This window comes from Drosophila arizonae, chromosome X (assembly GCF_054131065.1).
Source record: "Drosophila arizonae isolate 15081-1271.41 chromosome X, UAZ_ARI_1.0, whole genome shotgun sequence".
NCBI lineage: Eukaryota > Metazoa > Arthropoda > Insecta > Diptera > Drosophilidae > Drosophila > Drosophila arizonae.
Window position 1 is genome coordinate 30,102,220 of NC_142927.1, and position 19,608 is coordinate 30,121,827.

At 41.6% G+C, this 19,608-nt stretch overlaps 1 protein-coding gene and 1 long non-coding RNA gene across 2 annotated transcripts in view; one reads left to right on the forward strand and one right to left on the reverse strand.

Moving 5' to 3' along the window:
• The window catches only part of LOC149268128 (uncharacterized), a 25,035-nt gene extending 19,289 nt beyond the window's left edge, over nucleotides 1-5,746 (reverse strand). The window contains exon 1 of the long non-coding RNA XR_016270936.1: nucleotides 16-5,746. This is a non-coding gene — a long non-coding RNA (uncharacterized LOC149268128). The remainder of the gene's footprint in view (nucleotides 1-15) is intronic.
• lz (lozenge) overlaps nucleotides 1-11,646 on the forward strand; it is a 31,769-nt gene extending 20,123 nt beyond the window's left edge. The window contains exon 5 of the mRNA XM_018013883.2: nucleotides 5,742-11,646. Coding sequence (XP_017869372.1) covers nucleotides 5,742-6,778 — 1,037 coding nt within the window. The 3' untranslated portion in view covers nucleotides 6,779-11,646. The remainder of the gene's footprint in view (nucleotides 1-5,741) is intronic.
• Nucleotides 11,647-19,608: the final 7,962 nt, after the last annotated feature.

A 19,608-nucleotide genomic window follows, 5' to 3' on the forward strand; every position in this document is an offset into this window, starting at 1 on the left:
AAATATATTACTTACGATGACTTGCCACGCCCTCCAGGGGAGGAAATCGCAATATGAGCAGCTTATTTGTTAGCATAATGTTGATGCTACAATTCCTTTTGGTAGATCACGCCTCTAAAAGGGCGTAATATTTGTTGGGCCCGAATTGGGGTATACATATGTATGTGTAATTTTTAATTTGTAAAGAATCTCAACAGCACCTTAGGTGCCGAACGAAAAATACTTCAGTCGAAAGTGCCCGACTGGCAGATACCCTGCACCCAACTGTAAACTGTTGTTTTAATCTAACCCTACATACATACATATATATAGACACACAACACTCACACACACAGACAGCTTATTCAGCGGCTATGACAGTTATTCAAGCCACCCTCTTCATTATGGAAATTAATTTATGGAAATAATTTTACGTGTAGTCTTCCGTGCATGAAGGTTCAAGTTTATTTTAAGTCATCGAGTTTGTTTTTTATATTTTTAGATAAATTAGGGAGGTACTTAGAAATGAAAATCTACGGAATCGAAATGAAAAATAGTAATAATGGTTGAAATTAAAGAAAACAGGATTTTTATCGATAATATCATGATGAGGTATCAAAAAGAAATTTTAAATTCATCGTGCATAAAATAAATGGGAGTATGTCATTTTATAGAGGTGTATATCAACGTTTTATATATAACATAAGTACAATGAATTATACACAAATAAAAAAGAGCACACAATTTATAGTTACCTTAATAATAACATATAGTTAATATTAATATACATATATTGCACATAATGTTAATATTAGTATTATCATTAAATGTTATTGTCCTGTATTTAGTGCTCATCGCCCTACTACTTGCATGAGCTTATCTATATATAGTAAATATATAGTACTCAAAGCATGTTATCAGGTCATGATAGTTCATATATGTACGTATATAATATATAAACCATACGTAGTGGCAACCCATTCTGAAATTATCTTGAGCATTGTTTTCAAAGACCCATAGAGTAGATTTGAATAGAACCGCAACAGATAGAGACATTCCAAGTCGGCCATGTTGCGATTTACAAACCTTTTTTTCTATTTATGTATTTTATTTCTTAGAGATTAAAATGAATCTAAAATTAAAACTAGCTTAAAAATAAAACTGAAGCACTGGCAACTGTGGCTTGTGTGTGTGCTTGTGCGTACAGTTTATTTAGTTTAAAGGAATTGAATGGCTTCATGCTTGGCATTTTTGTGTTCTTGATGCTGGCAGAATGCGTGGAATATGTAAATGCACATCTGTTTGGATTTCCAGATCGATGGGTCGAGCGGCATGCTGGAGTTAGCACTTATTTGGCACATTTTTAAAACTTTATTTTAGTTTTTACTGAGTGTGTGTGCCCAAGCCACAAATCAATCCAAATGCGGTTGCGCAGCTGTTGGCTATGGCCGAGGCAACACCAACACTAACACCAACACCAATACCAACACCAACACAAACATCAGCATTAACAACATCCAACATTAAAATGCAAATTGCAAACGGCAAACTGAAAACTGCAAACTGTAAGATGCACATCCAGAAATGCGTGCCGTGTATTGTGTGCTGGGTAACAGTAAAGGCGAAAGAGCAACAGCAACAACGAGAGCAACGCATGCAAAAACAACAAAAATGTCAACCATCGCACATTGAAATGAAATCTTTTTGGCCCATAAAACGCCAACTGTGGCCAAGTTGGTTCGCCACCAAAACCCAATCCCAAACACAAACCCAAGCCCGGACCCCAACCGCAAATTCACTTCCGTTTCGTGCCGTTTGTTGTTTACAACAACGTTGCACAGCAAAGTTGCTGGCACTTTTTTTTCTTTTCTTTTTTTTTTTTTTTTTTTGGCTTTTTTTACCATCCGCCATTTTGCCCGAAGCCCGAAGAGGAGACTAAGCAGTGCCGTGGAGCCACTTTAATTAACAGCAATGGCACTTAGCCACCACCTGGCGGGTAGCTGGTCGCTAGGCACTTGTATTTCGTGTCGAGAAGCTATGCTCTGCTCAGCTCTTCTCTTGTCTGCTCCTTAATGAGCTACAAGATGGCGCTGACAAACGAAAGCTGTGAGAACCTGAAACGGGGTCGCTGCCAATCCGAGCCCGAGCCCGAGCCCGAGACTGAGCCCGAGCCCTGGGCCGGAGCTTTAACTGCTGCCCAATGCCCTGCTGACGGCGATTATTGGCCAACTGTGGTTTTATAATCAGCTCGCCGAGTCTCTTCTTCTTCCCTTTCCTCTTCCTCTTGCACTTCCTCATGCTTGATTGCACTCGAAGCGGATATGAAGAATATGACCAAAGAAAATCGCAGATATCCGGCCAGCCAAACGAATTACTCATTGATTTGCGCAACTTACGCCTCGACGAAGAGCTTTGGCTGCAAGTACCGAGAGAACATGTTAATATCTTAAATTAATATTGAAGCAAACGAAACTCTTTCAATACAGACCTGCTATAGGCTTTTAAGAGGAAAACTGCTAAATGAGTAAGCCTGCCTGGTCAATAGAAGTCATATGATTGATTATAAACTCAAACTTTCCATTTAAATAATGAAAATAACACTCATCGAGAAATTCCTTAAAGGAAACGGTTATATAGCAGTGGAGCTAAATAAGCAAGTAGCAGGGCATATTTTTGATCGATTTTAATCTAAAGATAATATTTAATCGCATGAAGTCAACTTATTCAAATATTTCACAAACACATTAATTTAAATCAAGTAAGAACGGCACAGTTGGATGTTACCAACTGCAGAATACTCAGTCACATCCCATCAGCAATTTTGTAGCTCAGTTTTGAGTTTCTAGTTTTTTTTAATACTGCAAAATTTTGATGCTTACGCTCAAAAAATATCAAAATTGCAGGGTATTTTTCGATATGCCACGCCCCTAAAGATGCGTAACAATTACTCTTGTTTCATCGATAGAAAAGGTTACTAGTAACTCAACTATCTAAATTTGAAGCTTCTAAAAAAATTGTTTGTAAACTTTTGCGGTTTGCCACGCCCCCTGTGGGTGGACACATAACCGACATGCCCCGTAGTGGCAAATCAGATGTGCAAAATTTCAATTCTAGCTTTAAAACTTTTGGACATACAGCTCTATCCCATATGCCACGCCCCCAATTGGCGTAGACATATATCTGCCATACCTTGTTCATAGTGATGGTCAACACGGTTCTACATACCAAATTTCAGGCCTCTAGCTCTTCAGCTAATATGATGGGTGGGCGGATCCGGAAAATGTTAACACTTTATAAATCAGAGATTTACACGAGTATGTGTTCCAAATTTCTATAGCTTCAATAGCGCCGAAAAAGTATACCATAGCCCTGATAAACTCATATTATTAAATACATACTATCTATAGGTTTTGCAAAAGCTCACTTCCGTTTGTTATTAAACTGAAATGGCTTAAGCCTCAGATAAATATTAAGTGTTGAGCTTTTCCTTTCGTGAAAGCCAATAGAAATAACTGCTAAAGTGGGCTATTTATATAAATAAATATTTAACATATCTGAATATTCAACATCTGAAATTTCAATATTGTTGCACGCCATCGCCATTGCATGTTTGAAAAAAAAAAAGAAAATATTATTATAAATAATCCCAACGGCGCTTGAAAAAGGACCGGGATATCTTCTAGTGGATATTTCTATGGCCATGGAAAAGCATATTTTCTAATGTCCGAGAGCTAGAATTATTCGAAACATTTGACACATTTGATTATATGTAAATTATGTATTCATAGACACACATATTATAATATTGTAGTATCTGAATTTCTCCACGCGTGCCTATTATATAGAAGGCCAATCAAATTGCATTGCGTATACACAGCGAGGCCGCAATTATGCTCAATGCAAGTGACATTAATGGAGGCTTTAGCCAAGGAGCAAATAGCGTAAAATGCGTATACTTGCCCCTTGCTATTTACCCCTTGCCACTTGCCCCTTCCCGTGGCACTAGCTTTTCTGCACGTGCCTGGCCGAGAGGCCTGGGTGAGGGCAGCTTGTCCTTAGCCAAAGTCATTATTCGTTATGCGTCCCAGACAGTTTCGCTTCATTGCATCTCCCCGACGAGCCGTTGCGGTAGTTGGGCTGGGCCCTCTGATTGCCTCGGCTTTTGTTCCAGCAATGCAATTTGCGCCTTAATTGAAACAATAAAATGTGATAAGTGCCGGGTGAAAAGTTTCTCGTATGCAATTTTCTTAGCCTCCCCCCACTCCCCCCGCGCCATTTAGGCCAAAATACACACATCAACTGCACAGAAGTCGGCAGTGGGAATGGGAATGACACGAAGATTGCAAATTGCAAATGGGCCCAAGATTGCGAGTGGCCCTTCAACAGGTCAAATGAGTGAAATCAAATATAATTACCCAAATCAATTATTTATCAAATAAACACAAATACTTGTACTACATTATAGCATTAAGTATTTATAAAAAATATGATTTTATATTTCAAGCCAGCAATTCATGTACATAGAGAATAAGGGCAATTTGAAGCTAATAAAAATTAAAGTTCATATTATATTTAAGATATTACTGACTTGTTGTAAGTTAACATAGTATATGCTCATATATAGCAGACCGGGATACAAGTTTAAGGTAGTGTATATAGGGACGAATAATTGATTATATTTCATATCAATCCGTCAATCTCTCTGCCATCTGTGTACTTATTAGAATTGACGACATAGATCGTCATAGATAATAAACTCATAGAAGAAAGATTGATATATATTGAATTAGATTCACCTAGATTCACTTAGATTTACAATTTCTTCTATAAAATTATTTAAATCTTAGCACTTCCAGATAGAATATGTACAACAAATCCAATTAGCATACAAGTAATCGTCTAAATATTTGATGAAATGGCTTTATCTTAGATCATATACATAGATATATAGACAGATATGTATATATTGTTTTAGATAACGGAATCCCAAATATGGGCAGCTCGGGCAAGTCTTGTGCTTTGGCTTTGAGCAAGATTCTGGCTTGTTGTTGTTGTCAGGTATAATTAGTGGAATTATTTGCTTTCATTGTATTAGTAGATTAGGCAGGTAATAATTGCGAATAGTTGACTTTGCACGGGCTGGCGCTGCTCACGGACTCGTGCCCTGTTCCTAATGAATTTGATTAATTAAAAGGCATATTTGGCCCCGCTTCTTTGGCTGGCTGAGCTGGCTCATGGGATACTTAAAGTTCTGTTTCTTTTCCTTTTGCTGGGCCCGCTGGCTTACGTAATTAATCAAAATATGCGCGCGACGTTGTGTCAAATATCACTGATGAGGCAGGAGGCAGGGGCAGGAGGCAGGGGCAGGAGGCGGGAGGCCGAAGCAGGGGGCAGGATAGCAGGATGGCAGCGAAACAGGGGATGGGTGGCGACCACCCGCTGCTTTTGTCCTAGTTGCCCTGGGCATGCCTTGGAATTTTCTTTTGCTCTGCCAATTTGTTAACCCCTTGGCCATGTCGCCAGGGGTGAAGGACGCACACACACGTGGGTCGCGCCGCGTCGACGTATATGAAATTATTTTTCAATTATCCATTCCGCCTGTCGCCAGCCACGCCCACGCATGTTTGTGACAAGTGCAGCTGTGCGCCGGGACATGGGGATCGCGTGGGGAGTGGGGAACGTTCTCCAGATGGGGGCTCGCTAATAAATTGGCTTTTTGCCAACTTGCTCAGCTCGCTGCTAACCAACTATTTCTCTTGCAGAAACCGATCTGATAGGCGCCGCTGAGTGGACAGGCTCGGCCAGCTCCGGTGCTAACATCGCGTATCCGGTGGGCGTCGGAGTGGGCGTGCCCTATCATCATGCCCACCACACCCACTCGCACTCGCACTCGCATTCGCATTCGCATAGCCACGCGGCGCACCACCATCACCACCTGCAGCATCAGGTGGCGCTTCCACCCCCACCTCCGCCTCCGGCTGCTGCTCCGGTGCCAGTGCCGGTGCCGGTGGGGACGGCGTCGGCCATGAACCACTATAGCAGCGCCATGAGCGGCTATGAGACAACCACGCTGGACGCGGCCAACTACCACATATCGACGGTGCTTCCCGAGATGCACGGCTTCTCCGCCGATCCGTATCAGACGGCCGCGGCCAGTGGCTACTGTGGCACCAGCTCCAAGTCAGATCTAGAGACGCTCAACGCCAGCTACGGAGCGACGCCCACGGCGTACAACAATGCGGCGGCCTGGTCGAATGGCTACAACAACTACCAATACGGCAGTTGCTCAGCAACGGCGGCCCAATACGGCGGAGCCGCTGGCCATGCCACGGCGCCGCCACCACCTGTCGTGCTATATCCACAACTCTACTCAACGGTCAACCAGAACCAGATACATCTGCACTTGCACAGCAGCGAGAAGCTGGAACAGTACCTGGCCACGGACCAACAGCTGACGATCAGCTCGCTGGCCAGCAATCGCTCGAGCATCGAGATTGGGCTGGGCACTGGCCTCAGCGGCGGCGTTTCGCTCGGCGAACAGGATCAGCAGGCGGCCGTTGCCATTGCCGAGCAGGCGGCCGAGGGCGCCAGCCAGAACAATTATCATTTGCATCATCATCATCATCATCAACAGCAGCAGCAGCAGCAGCTCGAGGCGCAGCGGCAGCTCGAGGCACAGCACCAGCAACAGCAGCAGCAGCAGCACCAGCAGCAACAGCAGCATCCAAGCGATGTTAGCAATGAGGCGGCACGCGAAGAGGATGTCGGCGACATGACGCAAGTCTGGCGTCCCTATTGACCCGATCTGATGGCAGGGCCACTCCAAAGAACTCGCGCCTTTCTGCACATAGAACTGAACTGAAAACCAAAATGAAAATGCAATTTCTGCGTGTATACTTTCTACTCTTCTTCTTCTTTATGTTTTTATCTTGCCTATGAAATTTAGCACGATGCAGAAATCATCTGAACATATTCGAATATCAAATATCAAATTAATCAATTTTTTTTTTTTTTTTAACATATGTATATCGATAAGAACTGTAAATAGTTTCCATATAAATAAATAAATAATAATTGTATGTATTGGTATGGCACATTAAACGTTTATATTGAATACTTAGTATGTACAACTAAACTCTTAAGTATTTTTTTTTTTTTTTTTTATAGTATTAAGTGTAGATTAGTTGCGTCATGTGGCAGCAAAATGTCTGATGCGATTTTTGTTATTTTGTTTAAGTGACGCCGAAGCAGCGATGGAAGACTATTAATAAAGTTATCGTATTTATTTAAAATAAAATAAATGAGCGAAAGAAAACACAATTTATTAAGCAATGATCCAAGAGCCAGGCCCCCTCTCATGTCTCATGGTGGGGCCAGAGAGAAAAACAAAGCACAAAACCTAACCACACTCGAATGGAAAACAAGGAAAACAAAGAGGTAAAAATAACAACAATAACTACAGTTAATTATGCACATACATTAAACAACAATAGTTATAATAGTAATAAAAAAAAAAAAAAAAAGAAAAACATCAGCAACAATTGCGAAAATCATGAATTTTATGCGAAGCCTTAAGAGTGAGTGTTAATAAATTATGATTCAAGCCAGAGCGAAACACACACACACACACACATCCGCAGACACTCTCTTAGCCACTTAGATTTGGGCTACCAACTACAATTCCCTTGCTTGGCTAAGCTCCCTAACTCCAGCTCCATGGATCATCATGGGTCGTGCAATGTTTTTTTTTTTTCTCTGTGTTTCTGCGGTTTTGCCATAGCATAAATAAATTGAACACCCCGGCGCGGTTGCTACATCCGAAAGATGCAAAATCATAGCCCCCCTCCTCACGAGCCCCCTTCTCATATATAGGCTGTTTGTGCCAAATGCAACAAAAGCTGAGCTGCAAATCAAGCCGGTGCAGTCAATTGTTAAATTGCAAAAGGCAATGCCATTGTCGGCGTCAAAACTATGCGAAGCCCCCCTATATCGGATTAAGAAACTGAGGAAACTCTAGACAGTGCGAAATGCCCAATACCAGGTAGTGCTTGCTTGCTCGCTCGCTGCCTGACGGCCTGGCTGCCTGGTCTGACTGCCGGCAAAGAAAGTAAGCCGAGCGTTAAAGATGCCGACGAACGACAATCGAGCGATCGAACGATCGAACGATCGAAGCATGCGCCCCCGAAAAGGGGCAAGCAGACAACAAGAAGCCTGACACACGCCTGGCTCAAGATTCTGTTGCAGCTGCAGGCGGGCAGCAGCCTCAGCCTCAGCCTCAGCCCCAGTCTCGGCTTCGCTCGGCTCGACCCGGACCGTAGCTCAGGCGTTTGGCTCCAGGTTTTTAGAACGTGCACGTAAATGATCTGGCTGATCGTCAGTTTCATCGCTTGTCGCTTATACGAGTGCCCGAGTACATTCAATCAGCTTGCGGTGGCAGCGACTCAAGGCCCAGCGCAGAACTTTGTCAGCAGTTTATGATGTGCGACTTGAATTACCATACGAGGTGGCTCGAATGCTCCAGGTCCAGGCTCAGACACTAGGCTATTGTTCGCAGTGGCTAATTAACTTTCAGCTGGGCCTACGACTCTGCTACAAGCATTGCCAGCCAACCAGTCAGTTAGTCAGCTAGTCAGTTAGTCAGTTAGCCAGTTAGCCAGTGTATCGGCCAGTCAGCTGAGCTGAGCTTATCTCGAAACTTGTGCGGTCTCATTGCCAGCTAGCCCGCTAGCCAGCTAGCCAGCTACCGTATTATTTAAGTAATATGGTCTTCGACTGGGTGGTCCCGTCACAATTTTGAACACAACTCGCAGCATAACGCATATTGATGTCCATAAAGCAAGAGCCAGGTTTTTTGAGTCAGCATAGTTTCTGGAATTCAGGTCTGGAATTCGCGATAGAAGAACCCATAAATTTGCTGGACTTATGAAGAAAACAAATCAAGTTGACGCTTTTGAAAAGCTTTCTCTAATATTAATTCATGTATATTATTTTATTAAAATTAATTCATTTATTTTATTTCATTTATTTATTTATTATTTTATCATATAATAATAATATTTTATATTTAAATAATAATAAATTTTCGTAGTTTTAAAAATAGACTTCAAACACAAATTCGGAGAATCCATAGTGTTATGAACACGAATATCAATGAGACTCAACTGTAATACACACTGTAATTCAGACTCTCGAAAAATTCATCAGGAAGATTTATGTACAGTCATATTTGGCTAATATCTTCTTAAATTAATCAGGAGAATTTCGTCCGAAAACTGTATGCAGACAACAATATTATATAACAATATTTTCATATTATCTTAAAAAATCACAATGTATAATATTTTTGTAAATATGAGTCAATTTTGTAAATCCTAGAGCTTTGCCTAAAACTATTTATTTGTCAAGCAAAATACATTTTTTTTTTTTTTTTTTTTTTTTTTTTTTTTTTTTTGTTGGGCTGAGGTAGGAAAAAATGCTTTATGCACCGTCAGTCATGTCGTCACTTTGACCGGTGTGTCGGACTGCATAACTGCTTACCGACTAAAAAATCCTCCTCTTCTGGGGCTCAAATCCACCTTGGAACCAGGAGATATCCCGCATTAACCTTCAAGGTGGAACCCCATTGTGTGCTCTAAATGAGCGTTGCCCTCTGTGTGCCTGCGTCCAGGTCATACTTCTTCCGCCGCAGAACCTTTTCGGCGAAGTCATAGACTTTTTTCCAAGCGTCTATGCTGCTGCACATTTGCTGTACTAACGTCTCTACTTTGACTTCACCTACTGTATCTGCCAGGTCGATTCTTTCTTCCGACCATCTTTTGCAATTGAAGAAGGTGTGTTCTGCATCGTCCATTGCATTTTCGCAGTAAATGCAGCTGGATTCGGCAGTTTTCCCCATTTTATTTAGGTACTTTCGAAAGTATCCATGTCCGGAGAGTAGTTGTGTCAAATAGAAAGACGTTTCACCGTGCTTTCTATTTATCCACTGCTCCAGATCGGGGATTATTTTAGCGGTCCATCTTCCATACCTTTCGCATGACCATCTCGCCTTCCACGAGACTATGGTTTGCTGTCGTATGCTCTTTGCCGCATGTTCTGAGTATTCTCCTCTTTGCCGAAGATTCCATATTTTTTTGCGCTCTTGGGCAAGCAAGTCAACCGGTATGACTGCTGCTATCACAGTCACGGCCGCCCCGGAGACTGTGCGGTACGCCGATGTTATCCTTAAGGCTGCTCTTCGTTGCACAGCTAGCATCGGTTTTCGCCTTACATTCGCCTCTAAGGTATCCGCCCATACTTCACTGCCATATAGCAGTATTGCATTTGTCGCTTCCATGAGGAGTCTCCGTTTTCCTGCCGTCGGGCCGTCAACGTTTGCCATCAGTCTACTCAGAGACCCCGTTGCTGTCGCTGTTTTCCGCGTGGCATACTTCAGCTGTTCCCAGAAGGTAAGTTTACTGTCCAGCCTAACGCCTAGATAGTTCACTGTCCTCTGCGTCCTTATCAGGTTTCCGCTTACTCGCATCTCTATTTCGGTTGGGATCTGCTTCCCCGTGAACAGAAGTAACTCTGTTTTATGGGTGGCAAGCTCCAATCCTCGAGAGCTGAGCCATGTCTGTGTGCGGATCATGACTTGGGTAAGTCTCTTTTGGGCCTCTATGGTGTTTCTGGCAGTAATGACGGCTGCGATATCATCGGCATAACCAATAAGGAAGGTGTCTTCAGGCATTTCCAGTCTTAGGATGTCGTCGTAGCTGATATTCCACAGGTCTGGTCCCAGGATTGACCCCTGTGCAGCTCCTCCAGTTACTCTGTATCGTTTTGTTCCAGTTTGCGTGGAGTACAGGAGTATTCGATCCTGCAAATAGCTCCTGATCATATTCATGAGGTACTCCGGTATCTGGAAGCGGTGTTCCAAGGAAGTAAGCATATCAGTCCACCTTACACTATTAAAGGCGTTTTTAACGTCCAGCGTTGCTAACAGAACAACTGGGCGCGAGTATGCATTTCCTCTTTGCGTAGCTCTGGCTGCCTGAACCACTTCATCGATAGCTCCCATTGTGGATTTTCCAGCTCTGAACCCATGTTGCCTAGGGCTAAGTCCTCCAGCAGCCTCTACTGCTGCGAGTAGTCTAGGTCTTATGAGCTTTTCTAAAAGCTTCCCAGCTGTGTTTAACATACACAATGGGCGATAAGCCGAGGGTGTATTGGGATCGCCTTTGCCTTTGCTAATGAGCACCAGTCTTTGTTCTTTCCACGCTTCTGGGAATATCCTTTCTTTTAGACATGCGTTATACATCCTAAGTAGAAAAGTGGGACGTCCTGATGCTATCACCTTCAGTATTTCTGCCGGTATATTATCTGGTCCCGGCGCTTTCTTGTTCTTCAGGGAGAGAGCTGCAATGTTGAGTTCTTCCTCGGTGAAATCTGGGACTAAACCATCGAGCTCTACGGGTGCTCGCTCATGCGCCTCGTGGATGTGTGCTGGAAATAGTGTTTCCACTATGTGATCCATCGTGTCATCATCCACGTTTGGCACTGCTCCGTAGTTTCTCAGCTTTTTCATGACTATCTTGTAGCCAAGTCCCCAAGGGTCTTTATTTATATCTTTGCAGAGCTCTTTCCACTTGTCATGCTTACTGCGTGTGATAGCAATCGACAGTTCTTTTCTCGCAATCTTGGCTGCTAACGCTTCCGTCGTGAAATTTCCAGAGCGTCGTGCCCTTGTTAGCCTTCTTCTACATTGTATGCATACTTTCCTTTTTTCTGCAATATCGTGGTTCCACCAGTACGCCTGTCGTCTACCTCCGTGTTTGCTGTGCGTTTTTGGCATCGATACGTTACACGCTCTTTCCATAGCGGTTAGGCTTCTTTCGACCACTTGCTTCGACGTCAATGTGCCGTCGAACTGTCGTTCTCGCCTATCTAATTCAGCTAGTAGTTTGCCTGTATCCACCTTACTTATGTCCCATCTATGAGAAGTCTTTCTTGAGTATGATGGGTGGTTTTGCTGACTGGTATTTTGGAAGTCATATGATATATACTCGTGATCACTTCCCGTGAAGTCATCGAGTATCTTCCAGTCCTTTATCCGATCTACGATGTGTTCGGATTCAAAGGTTACGTCAGGTATTGTGCCTTCACATCCCGGCCTATGGAAGGTAGGTCTGCTTCCTCGGTTTGCTACCACTAACCCGGACCTAGCGGCCATATCCATAATTTTTCGTCCTCTAGAGTTAGTAGACGACATTCCCCAGTCCACTGCTCGTGCATTCAGATCGCCTGCCACAATGAAGGGCTGCCGTCGATCCACGAGGAGATCCTCGATTGCATCGAGTTTATTCTGGAAGGTGCTTATGTCATCGCTAGGGGTTAGGTAGCAACTGACTACTGCGACTTCTCTGAAGCGTGCGTAGACGTAGCAGTTTCCCATCTTGCTTTCTAGTGGCTGTTGTCCACTACTACTGGGGATCCATATGGCCGCAGTCTTGGTGTCGTCCTCTAACCAAACTCCGTTCTCTTTTCGCTTATATTGCTCACTGATGATCACTACATCTATAGCATGTTCTGCTACTATCTGTGTCAAAAGTGCATCTGCCGTTTTGCTCCGGTGTAGATTACCTTGGAGAATTTTCAACATTTTGCTGTAGTTTGTCGTGTGCTTGGGCATTTCTGCGATCCCGGCATGTGATCGACAGAAGTACGCCCCGCATCCGTGCAAATGCAGCATTTTGGTGGTTTTTTGCAGTCTTTCATCTTGTGACCTGATTCACCACATCTAATGCAGATGCCACCACCACTTCTGTCCGGTCCTGTGCAGTTGGTCTGCAGATGGCCGACCCCGAAGCATCTGTAGCATCTGCGGATGGGTTGACACATCCTGGGCCTAGCCCTGACAAAACCAATTTTAATGTCTGAGCTCAGCAACGTCTCCGCTAATTGGCTTTCTAAAGTTACAAAGGCCCTTACTTGCTCTCGACTGTTTGGGGCAGTGACTTTTATGCGCAAGTCCACTGATGAATTATCAAGGACTTGTCGCACTGCCTCAGCCACCTCAGACTCTACAGTTAGTGAGTCTAGATCTCGGATCTCCACTGTCGCTGTAGGCTTTAACTCGGCTACCGTGGCTGTTTTTTTAACGGTAGCCTTTAGTTTTTCAACTAGTTCTGGATGTAACTTTTCCCCTCTGCTCAGTTCTACAAGGAGTGCCCCGGATCGGGTTTTCCTTATGCCTCTCACGTTTGCCTTTTCGTCCTGTTGGATTGTGCTGCGTATGTTTCGTAAAACATCTACGTAGCTTTGTCCACTTTCAGGTTTTATGAGGACTGCTTCTGAACGGGGAGGTTTCTTCTTCTCTTTTTTTGCTGGTTGTTTTACTACTTTCGGCTTTTCTGCGGGTGCCGAAGTAGTCTTTTCCGCTCTTTGTTTCAAAGTCCCTTTTCTGGTGACTTTTTGCCACAAGTTCTGTTGTCCCTTGCAAAGTTTTTTGCCGGACTCAGACTCTAGGGGGCTAGGGGCTTGTCTCTTTTGAATGGTAGGTGTTTCCACCGTTTCCAAGATCCGTGCCTCTGCTGCTGGCTCTAATTGCTTCTGCTTAGTTGCTTCAGCTTCCAGTTTCTTCCAGGAGTTCCTACAGTGTCCTAGGATATCGAGTAGTTCGTCTAGGTCGGATACCCCGCTTTTAACATCCAGACTGATGTTTTTTTGTTTAGCGACAGCGGTCTTTATGCGCCGCAGCGCCTGGCGACATTTTAGAATGGCATCCTCTTCCTCGGCCCGGAGTTTCAACATGTACTCATGCCTTGGAGAGATTACCGCCTCTGCAACAGTGTTTGGGACACCTACTTCAGCGGCAGCGGTTTTTGGAGTTTCCTCCACACTTCTTGGCGCCTGCGCTACAGGGCTCCTTTGCATTTTTGAGCTTTTGCCAAAGCCCAGCCGTGGGTCCGTGAAACGGGCCTCGCTCTCTTCCAGTGGTGTTCCACTGATTGTTTTTTTGGTTGTTGGGGTCTTTCTAAATTCCATTTTAAGGGGTCCCGACTCCAAGCCGCTATCTTAGATCGGGTGTACAGTTACTCAAACAATCCTCATGGTTATCTGTGCATAGCAGGGAGGCCATGCGAGGGTTGACTTTGGTCCTTATGGGAGCCAATGTTCAGAGCCAGGATCTTGCACAAATTAAGGATATATATCAACTTAAACCTGTACCACCAATGAAGAATCAGTTGGTGACGATCTTCGAACGTACTTGGAGGCCTGCCAGGGTTTTAACGGGACGGAGGCAGCTGCAGCATTGACCTAGGAGCCATTTCCGCAGGATGTCACTCCTGCTTACTGAGGTCCTAGAATGCGACAGCTGTCAGCCCAGGGGCAAACATTTCAGAAATCGTGTATTTTTCGAAGTCAGGGGTCGGTCAAAGATTTCACTTTAGTAAGTTCTATCTTTCTATTTCTTCTAAAGTCGCTGCACACATTAGTTCACGATTGGTCGGCTGCCCAATCGCTATCCAGTGGGGCCGATCGTGGAGGCTGTGTGTCAACTTGAATTACCAGTGACAAGGATTGCTATTGAAAGTCTCTAGACGAGCAACGTAGCGTTGCCTTGTTTTCGTAACCCCATCCCACCAAGCAAAATACATTTATGTTATAACTTCTCCTAATCTCACTAGTTTCACCAAAAACCCACAAAATACGTATATAAAACTAAATGCTAGCCAATTCCGTTGAAAACTGAATATCATTTGTTATATATTATATATTATTATAAATTATTGGAAATGAATTTGATCAATAAATAAAGAATAGGTTTAATGTATTTAAAACCAAACAAGTTCCAAGATCAGATAAAAAAATTAGAGATTAAGTATAACCAAATTTCCAAATTTATATAGAGAGGAAATGAGACGCGTATAGATAAATATAGAAACTATTTCCTCTGGAAAATTGCAGGTAGTTGCGAAATATACTGGGTAAAATCTCGTATAAAAACAGCTTAAAGTGATATAATTGGGAATGCCCGACTGGGAAATACACTGAGCACTAAGCGATTGATGGCATTACAAAATTTATTTATTTATACAAAAATAATATGTGTTTATATACAGATATATAAGTCAATAATAAAATAAATAGAATTAAAAAAAAAGTAAATAAAAGTAAATTTTAACTGAATAAGCAAGACAGAGTCATAATCTAAGCGTATTGTAGTCGCTCACAGACAGATAAAAAAAACATAGTCAAAACTATTATTATTGACTTCAAGCTTCCGTGTATGTACAAACATAATAATACATACATATACATATGTATAGTACGCGATTGTGTCCCTTTTAGTCCATTTGAAATGAGTCCGGAACATTTTAATACTTTGTGCTCTATCTCGCTCTGACTCACGCAATACATTCCCCTGTAACAGAAGCTTTCACAATCAACACAATAAGTCCACAACGAGGTGATGTAAAATATTATGCGTAGAGTGCGCGCATTTAGCAACAACGAAACAGAGGAACAAAACCAAACAAATAAAATGCTGCCAGACAACAAAAAAATAACAAAATAAGAACCAACAACAACGAGCAGCAGAGCACAGACAAAATTGAAGCTCCACCCACAAAAGTGTTCAGCAGTGCAAACAAAAAGAAACAGAGAAAAACGAAAACAAGAAAGAAAAAGCAACAACAACAAATATCTTTAAAACACCTACAAAAGGCCCAGCAGCGAGTGTTGGCTGCTACGTTGCCACCCACCAAAGAGAGCGTCCAGCTTAATACATGTCAGCTTGCGCTGACTAAGAGAGCGATGCAAGAGAGTCAGCGCTAATGAGGAAGCGAGAGAGAATGAGAGAGGGAGAGGGAGAGATGTTGCAGCAGTCGGGGGTTGATGCGTATCAAAAGGATTATCAACAAGCACACAGACACACACACGCATACGCACACCCAGCCGCATACATTTCGCCTCTATAGCGTAGTCCAATAAGGAAGTTGAGAGTGCGCGTAATCAGCTGATTGAAAATAAAACTAGCCGAAAATGACCAACTAGCAGACAGTTTATCTCTCTGTGAGCCCTAATATAGTTACACACACACACATGCACAGCGCATTAGGCTGTTAAACTGTTCCAAAGGAATTAAGTCGAATCTTTATGACAATTTGTGGACTTGGTAGACAGAAATGCGTATTAATATTTATAAAAATATATTATAGTATGCACAAATTTTAGTAGACAATTAATGTTATATAAATGTATATATTATCAATATCACTATATCATATTTGTAATTATACTATTATTATACTTGTGCATTTTATGAATACATTTTGTATTTACCTATGTAGAATGAATATGTACATACATATGTAAAATAAATATTGCAAATTCTGTTGCTTTGATACATACATATATAAATTAAGAATATATAAATATTGACTGCTAGCGCAGCTTGTACATTTGTGCATATTTGTGAGTTTAGCAATGTTTTTTTCAGCAGCTCAGTAAATTTTAGTATTTACAACTTTGTCTACCATATTCAGTAACAGTTTTTAGTTGAAGTTTAGAGAAATCTTAAGTTAACCTAAGACTTGCGCTGTTTTAAGGAATATATGCAAAATGTATTACAAATGCTTAACTTGATTTGAAACTTATATGCGTCAAGTAAGATACAATATTCCTTGAATATATTTTAGCATTTGGAAAAACACATAGACTCTAACAGTATATATAGACTAAAACACCCGTTTAAACTACTTTAAATATATGCTGGCTACTCCCGTATAAAACGTGGCACCAATTCGTGAAGTGAGAAATAAAATGTATATAATAAATAAAGATTTACTTATATACATATACATATATACAAATTTAAATGCCAACAAACTAATTAATCTATATATTCGATTATATGATAAAAAGCAACACGAAATTTCCCATTAGACAAGCAGCTGATCAGCTACAACACACAATTCGTACGTCAGCAGCCAGCAATGCAGAAACAGCAGAAGCAACGACTCTGGCCAATTCGCCAGTCTCTTAGAAGAGGCCGAGAGAGAGAGAGAGAGAGAGAGAGAGAGACACGCACAGAGACAGAGAGTGAGAGCGCGTTTCTCACAGTTGACGAGTGTGTCATTAAGCGCTTATTCAGCAGTCGAACGCCGCGCAAGCTTCACATGAAACTGAGCATGATTCACACTGGATCAGTCGCTTTTTGGCCAGTTTGTTGAACAGCAGCCGCAAGCCATAAGGCCAGGCCCTGATGTCGCTCAGATATGCCTCAGCACAAGCTGCCTTCCATCAGACTGACAATAATAATAATTGTGAATACGTGTGCAATGCGACCATAGAGCCATAAAGCAGCACTCGATTGATATGTATTATATATATGTATATGTATACATATATGTATATATTTATTTATTTATATTTACATTAGCCATATTAAATAAGTGAATTAAACTGGTTTCACAGCAGCCGTTTGACTCTGACGTCGTTATCATCGCTGACGTATTTATCAATAAGTCTGCATATACGTGTCAATGTATATATGTAGATTATATATGCATATTATTAGTATATGTATATATATATAAATTAATAAATATATATATTTTTAAATTTTGTATGCTAATGTAAACTTATTAAGAGGCCGATTAAGACATCGGCCAACTGGGTTCCTGTTGAGTACGCTGCGTATGAGTAATATTTAAAGTTTTTTGAATTTTTATGACTAAGCATCGATATTAGTCAGTTGCATTTTGGATCAGCTTATTTACTCAGCATCTATGACCAAAGTTTGTTTCTAAAATAATTTATGCTGTACAGAAGAATTTTCAAAATATAAAGATATACGCATATTTTGACTTATTTGGACATTTTTCGATGCATAGGAATACATTTACGTGGCCTTTTATGGAAGTCCATATAAATAAGCTATACGATGTGAGAGTTTAAAGATGAAATCTTCTTTATTTCTGAATAGGTATTTCTTACAACGAGAGTTACCCAATTAGATTAGTACTTACAGGGTATTAGAAGAATATTCGAAGATATCACTTCCTCCACAAGAGAACTTAAACTTTCGCTTTCGCTTTTGCTTTAAATTTATTCAAATTTTAATATATGTATGTATATGTAACTCCTATGGTCATCTTGTATAATGCTTTTAATGGGCAAAGAGAGATAGCTCAAATTCAATTGATAGCAACTGGGTACAGGGTATACGCACGCCTGACATACCCAGCTAGGCAGTTCAGCTTGTGTGTTTGGCTTTGTTGTGTGCGCCGCAACAATTTGGCTGTCAGAGGTGAGACGGCACGCATATAAAACGATCATTTGACCATTGATTGCCACTGACAAATCACCACAGGATTGAAGTCTGAGGTCTGCTTTGGCTTGGCTGGCATTGGTCTAAGCAAAAAATGCAACACCTGGCCAGCCAGCGCATTCGATTTCGTATGTAAATTTTTGACTAATTTTCAAGCAAAAAGCAAGGAAATTATACGTCAAATCCAAATCCAAAGCTTGGCCTGAGCAAAATCAGGTGGCAAAGTGGCGTAGCCAGCGCTCGCCAAAGGGACCGAGGGGGCTAAGGGGCTGCGCCAGGACACGGCTAATGAGTTGTCATGTGTCAGACGTGCATCAAACGCAGACAGCGAGTGGCCACAAAAAGTTGCAACAGTATCAGTCCATCTAATAAATATTGGAGTGGCGTGTGCCATCGACTGCCGATCAGAAGTTTCATGAGAGAAACGAATCAAAGCAAAACTAAGAACATTATTTAGTTCCATTCACCAGTGGCTTAGAGTGAATAAAAGCTCCAAAGAATTCAACATGTATTCTATATACGTTCAGGTAGAAACGGAGGGAATTCCAAACTCAAGAACATTAAGTGTTGAATAGCTAAATCGACTGCTTTAGTTTGCAGGAGAGAAAGTGAAAGAGATCGAACTATGGAAATGTGTATAAAAATGTTAGAAATTCTAAATTAAAAGAATTTAAATAGACCAAGTAAGAGTGCTCTAGTCGAGACTGCTCGACTAGGAGACACCCTGCACCCTGCCAGCTGATATTCTAATCATTCTGCACTTCTTTTATACACACATACATACATATGCATCCACACGCACGCATAAGCACGCGCTCTGCTAACTGCGCAGTTAGCAGCGACTGCGCTGCAGTGTGGGCAATATTATGAGAATTTACTTGTTGAATAATCTTAATGTTGAATAATCTTTTGCTTCAAAAACTTTGAGATCTTTTAAGGAGAAAATGAAATCCGTATGAATTAAAGTATAAGTAAGTATGAAATGAAATAAATATAAAAACTTATTGAAATATCTAAAATTGGTGATAATTTCCCCAATGCAATAGACGGATAATTTGGCAAATGGATAGATGTACTAACAATTCGCAAAACTAAAAGGATTTGCAGTTTTTGAAATTGCATTATTGCCTCAAATAAATATAAATCAATTTCATGCATTTATTATATATATAGTGATATATTGGTTATTTTGAAAATACGATTATTATTATACCCTGAACCCATTGAAAATGGTAAATCAGGGTATAATGGTTTTGTGAAGAGTATGTAACAGGCAGAAGGAAATATCGCAGACCCCATAAAGTATATATATTTTT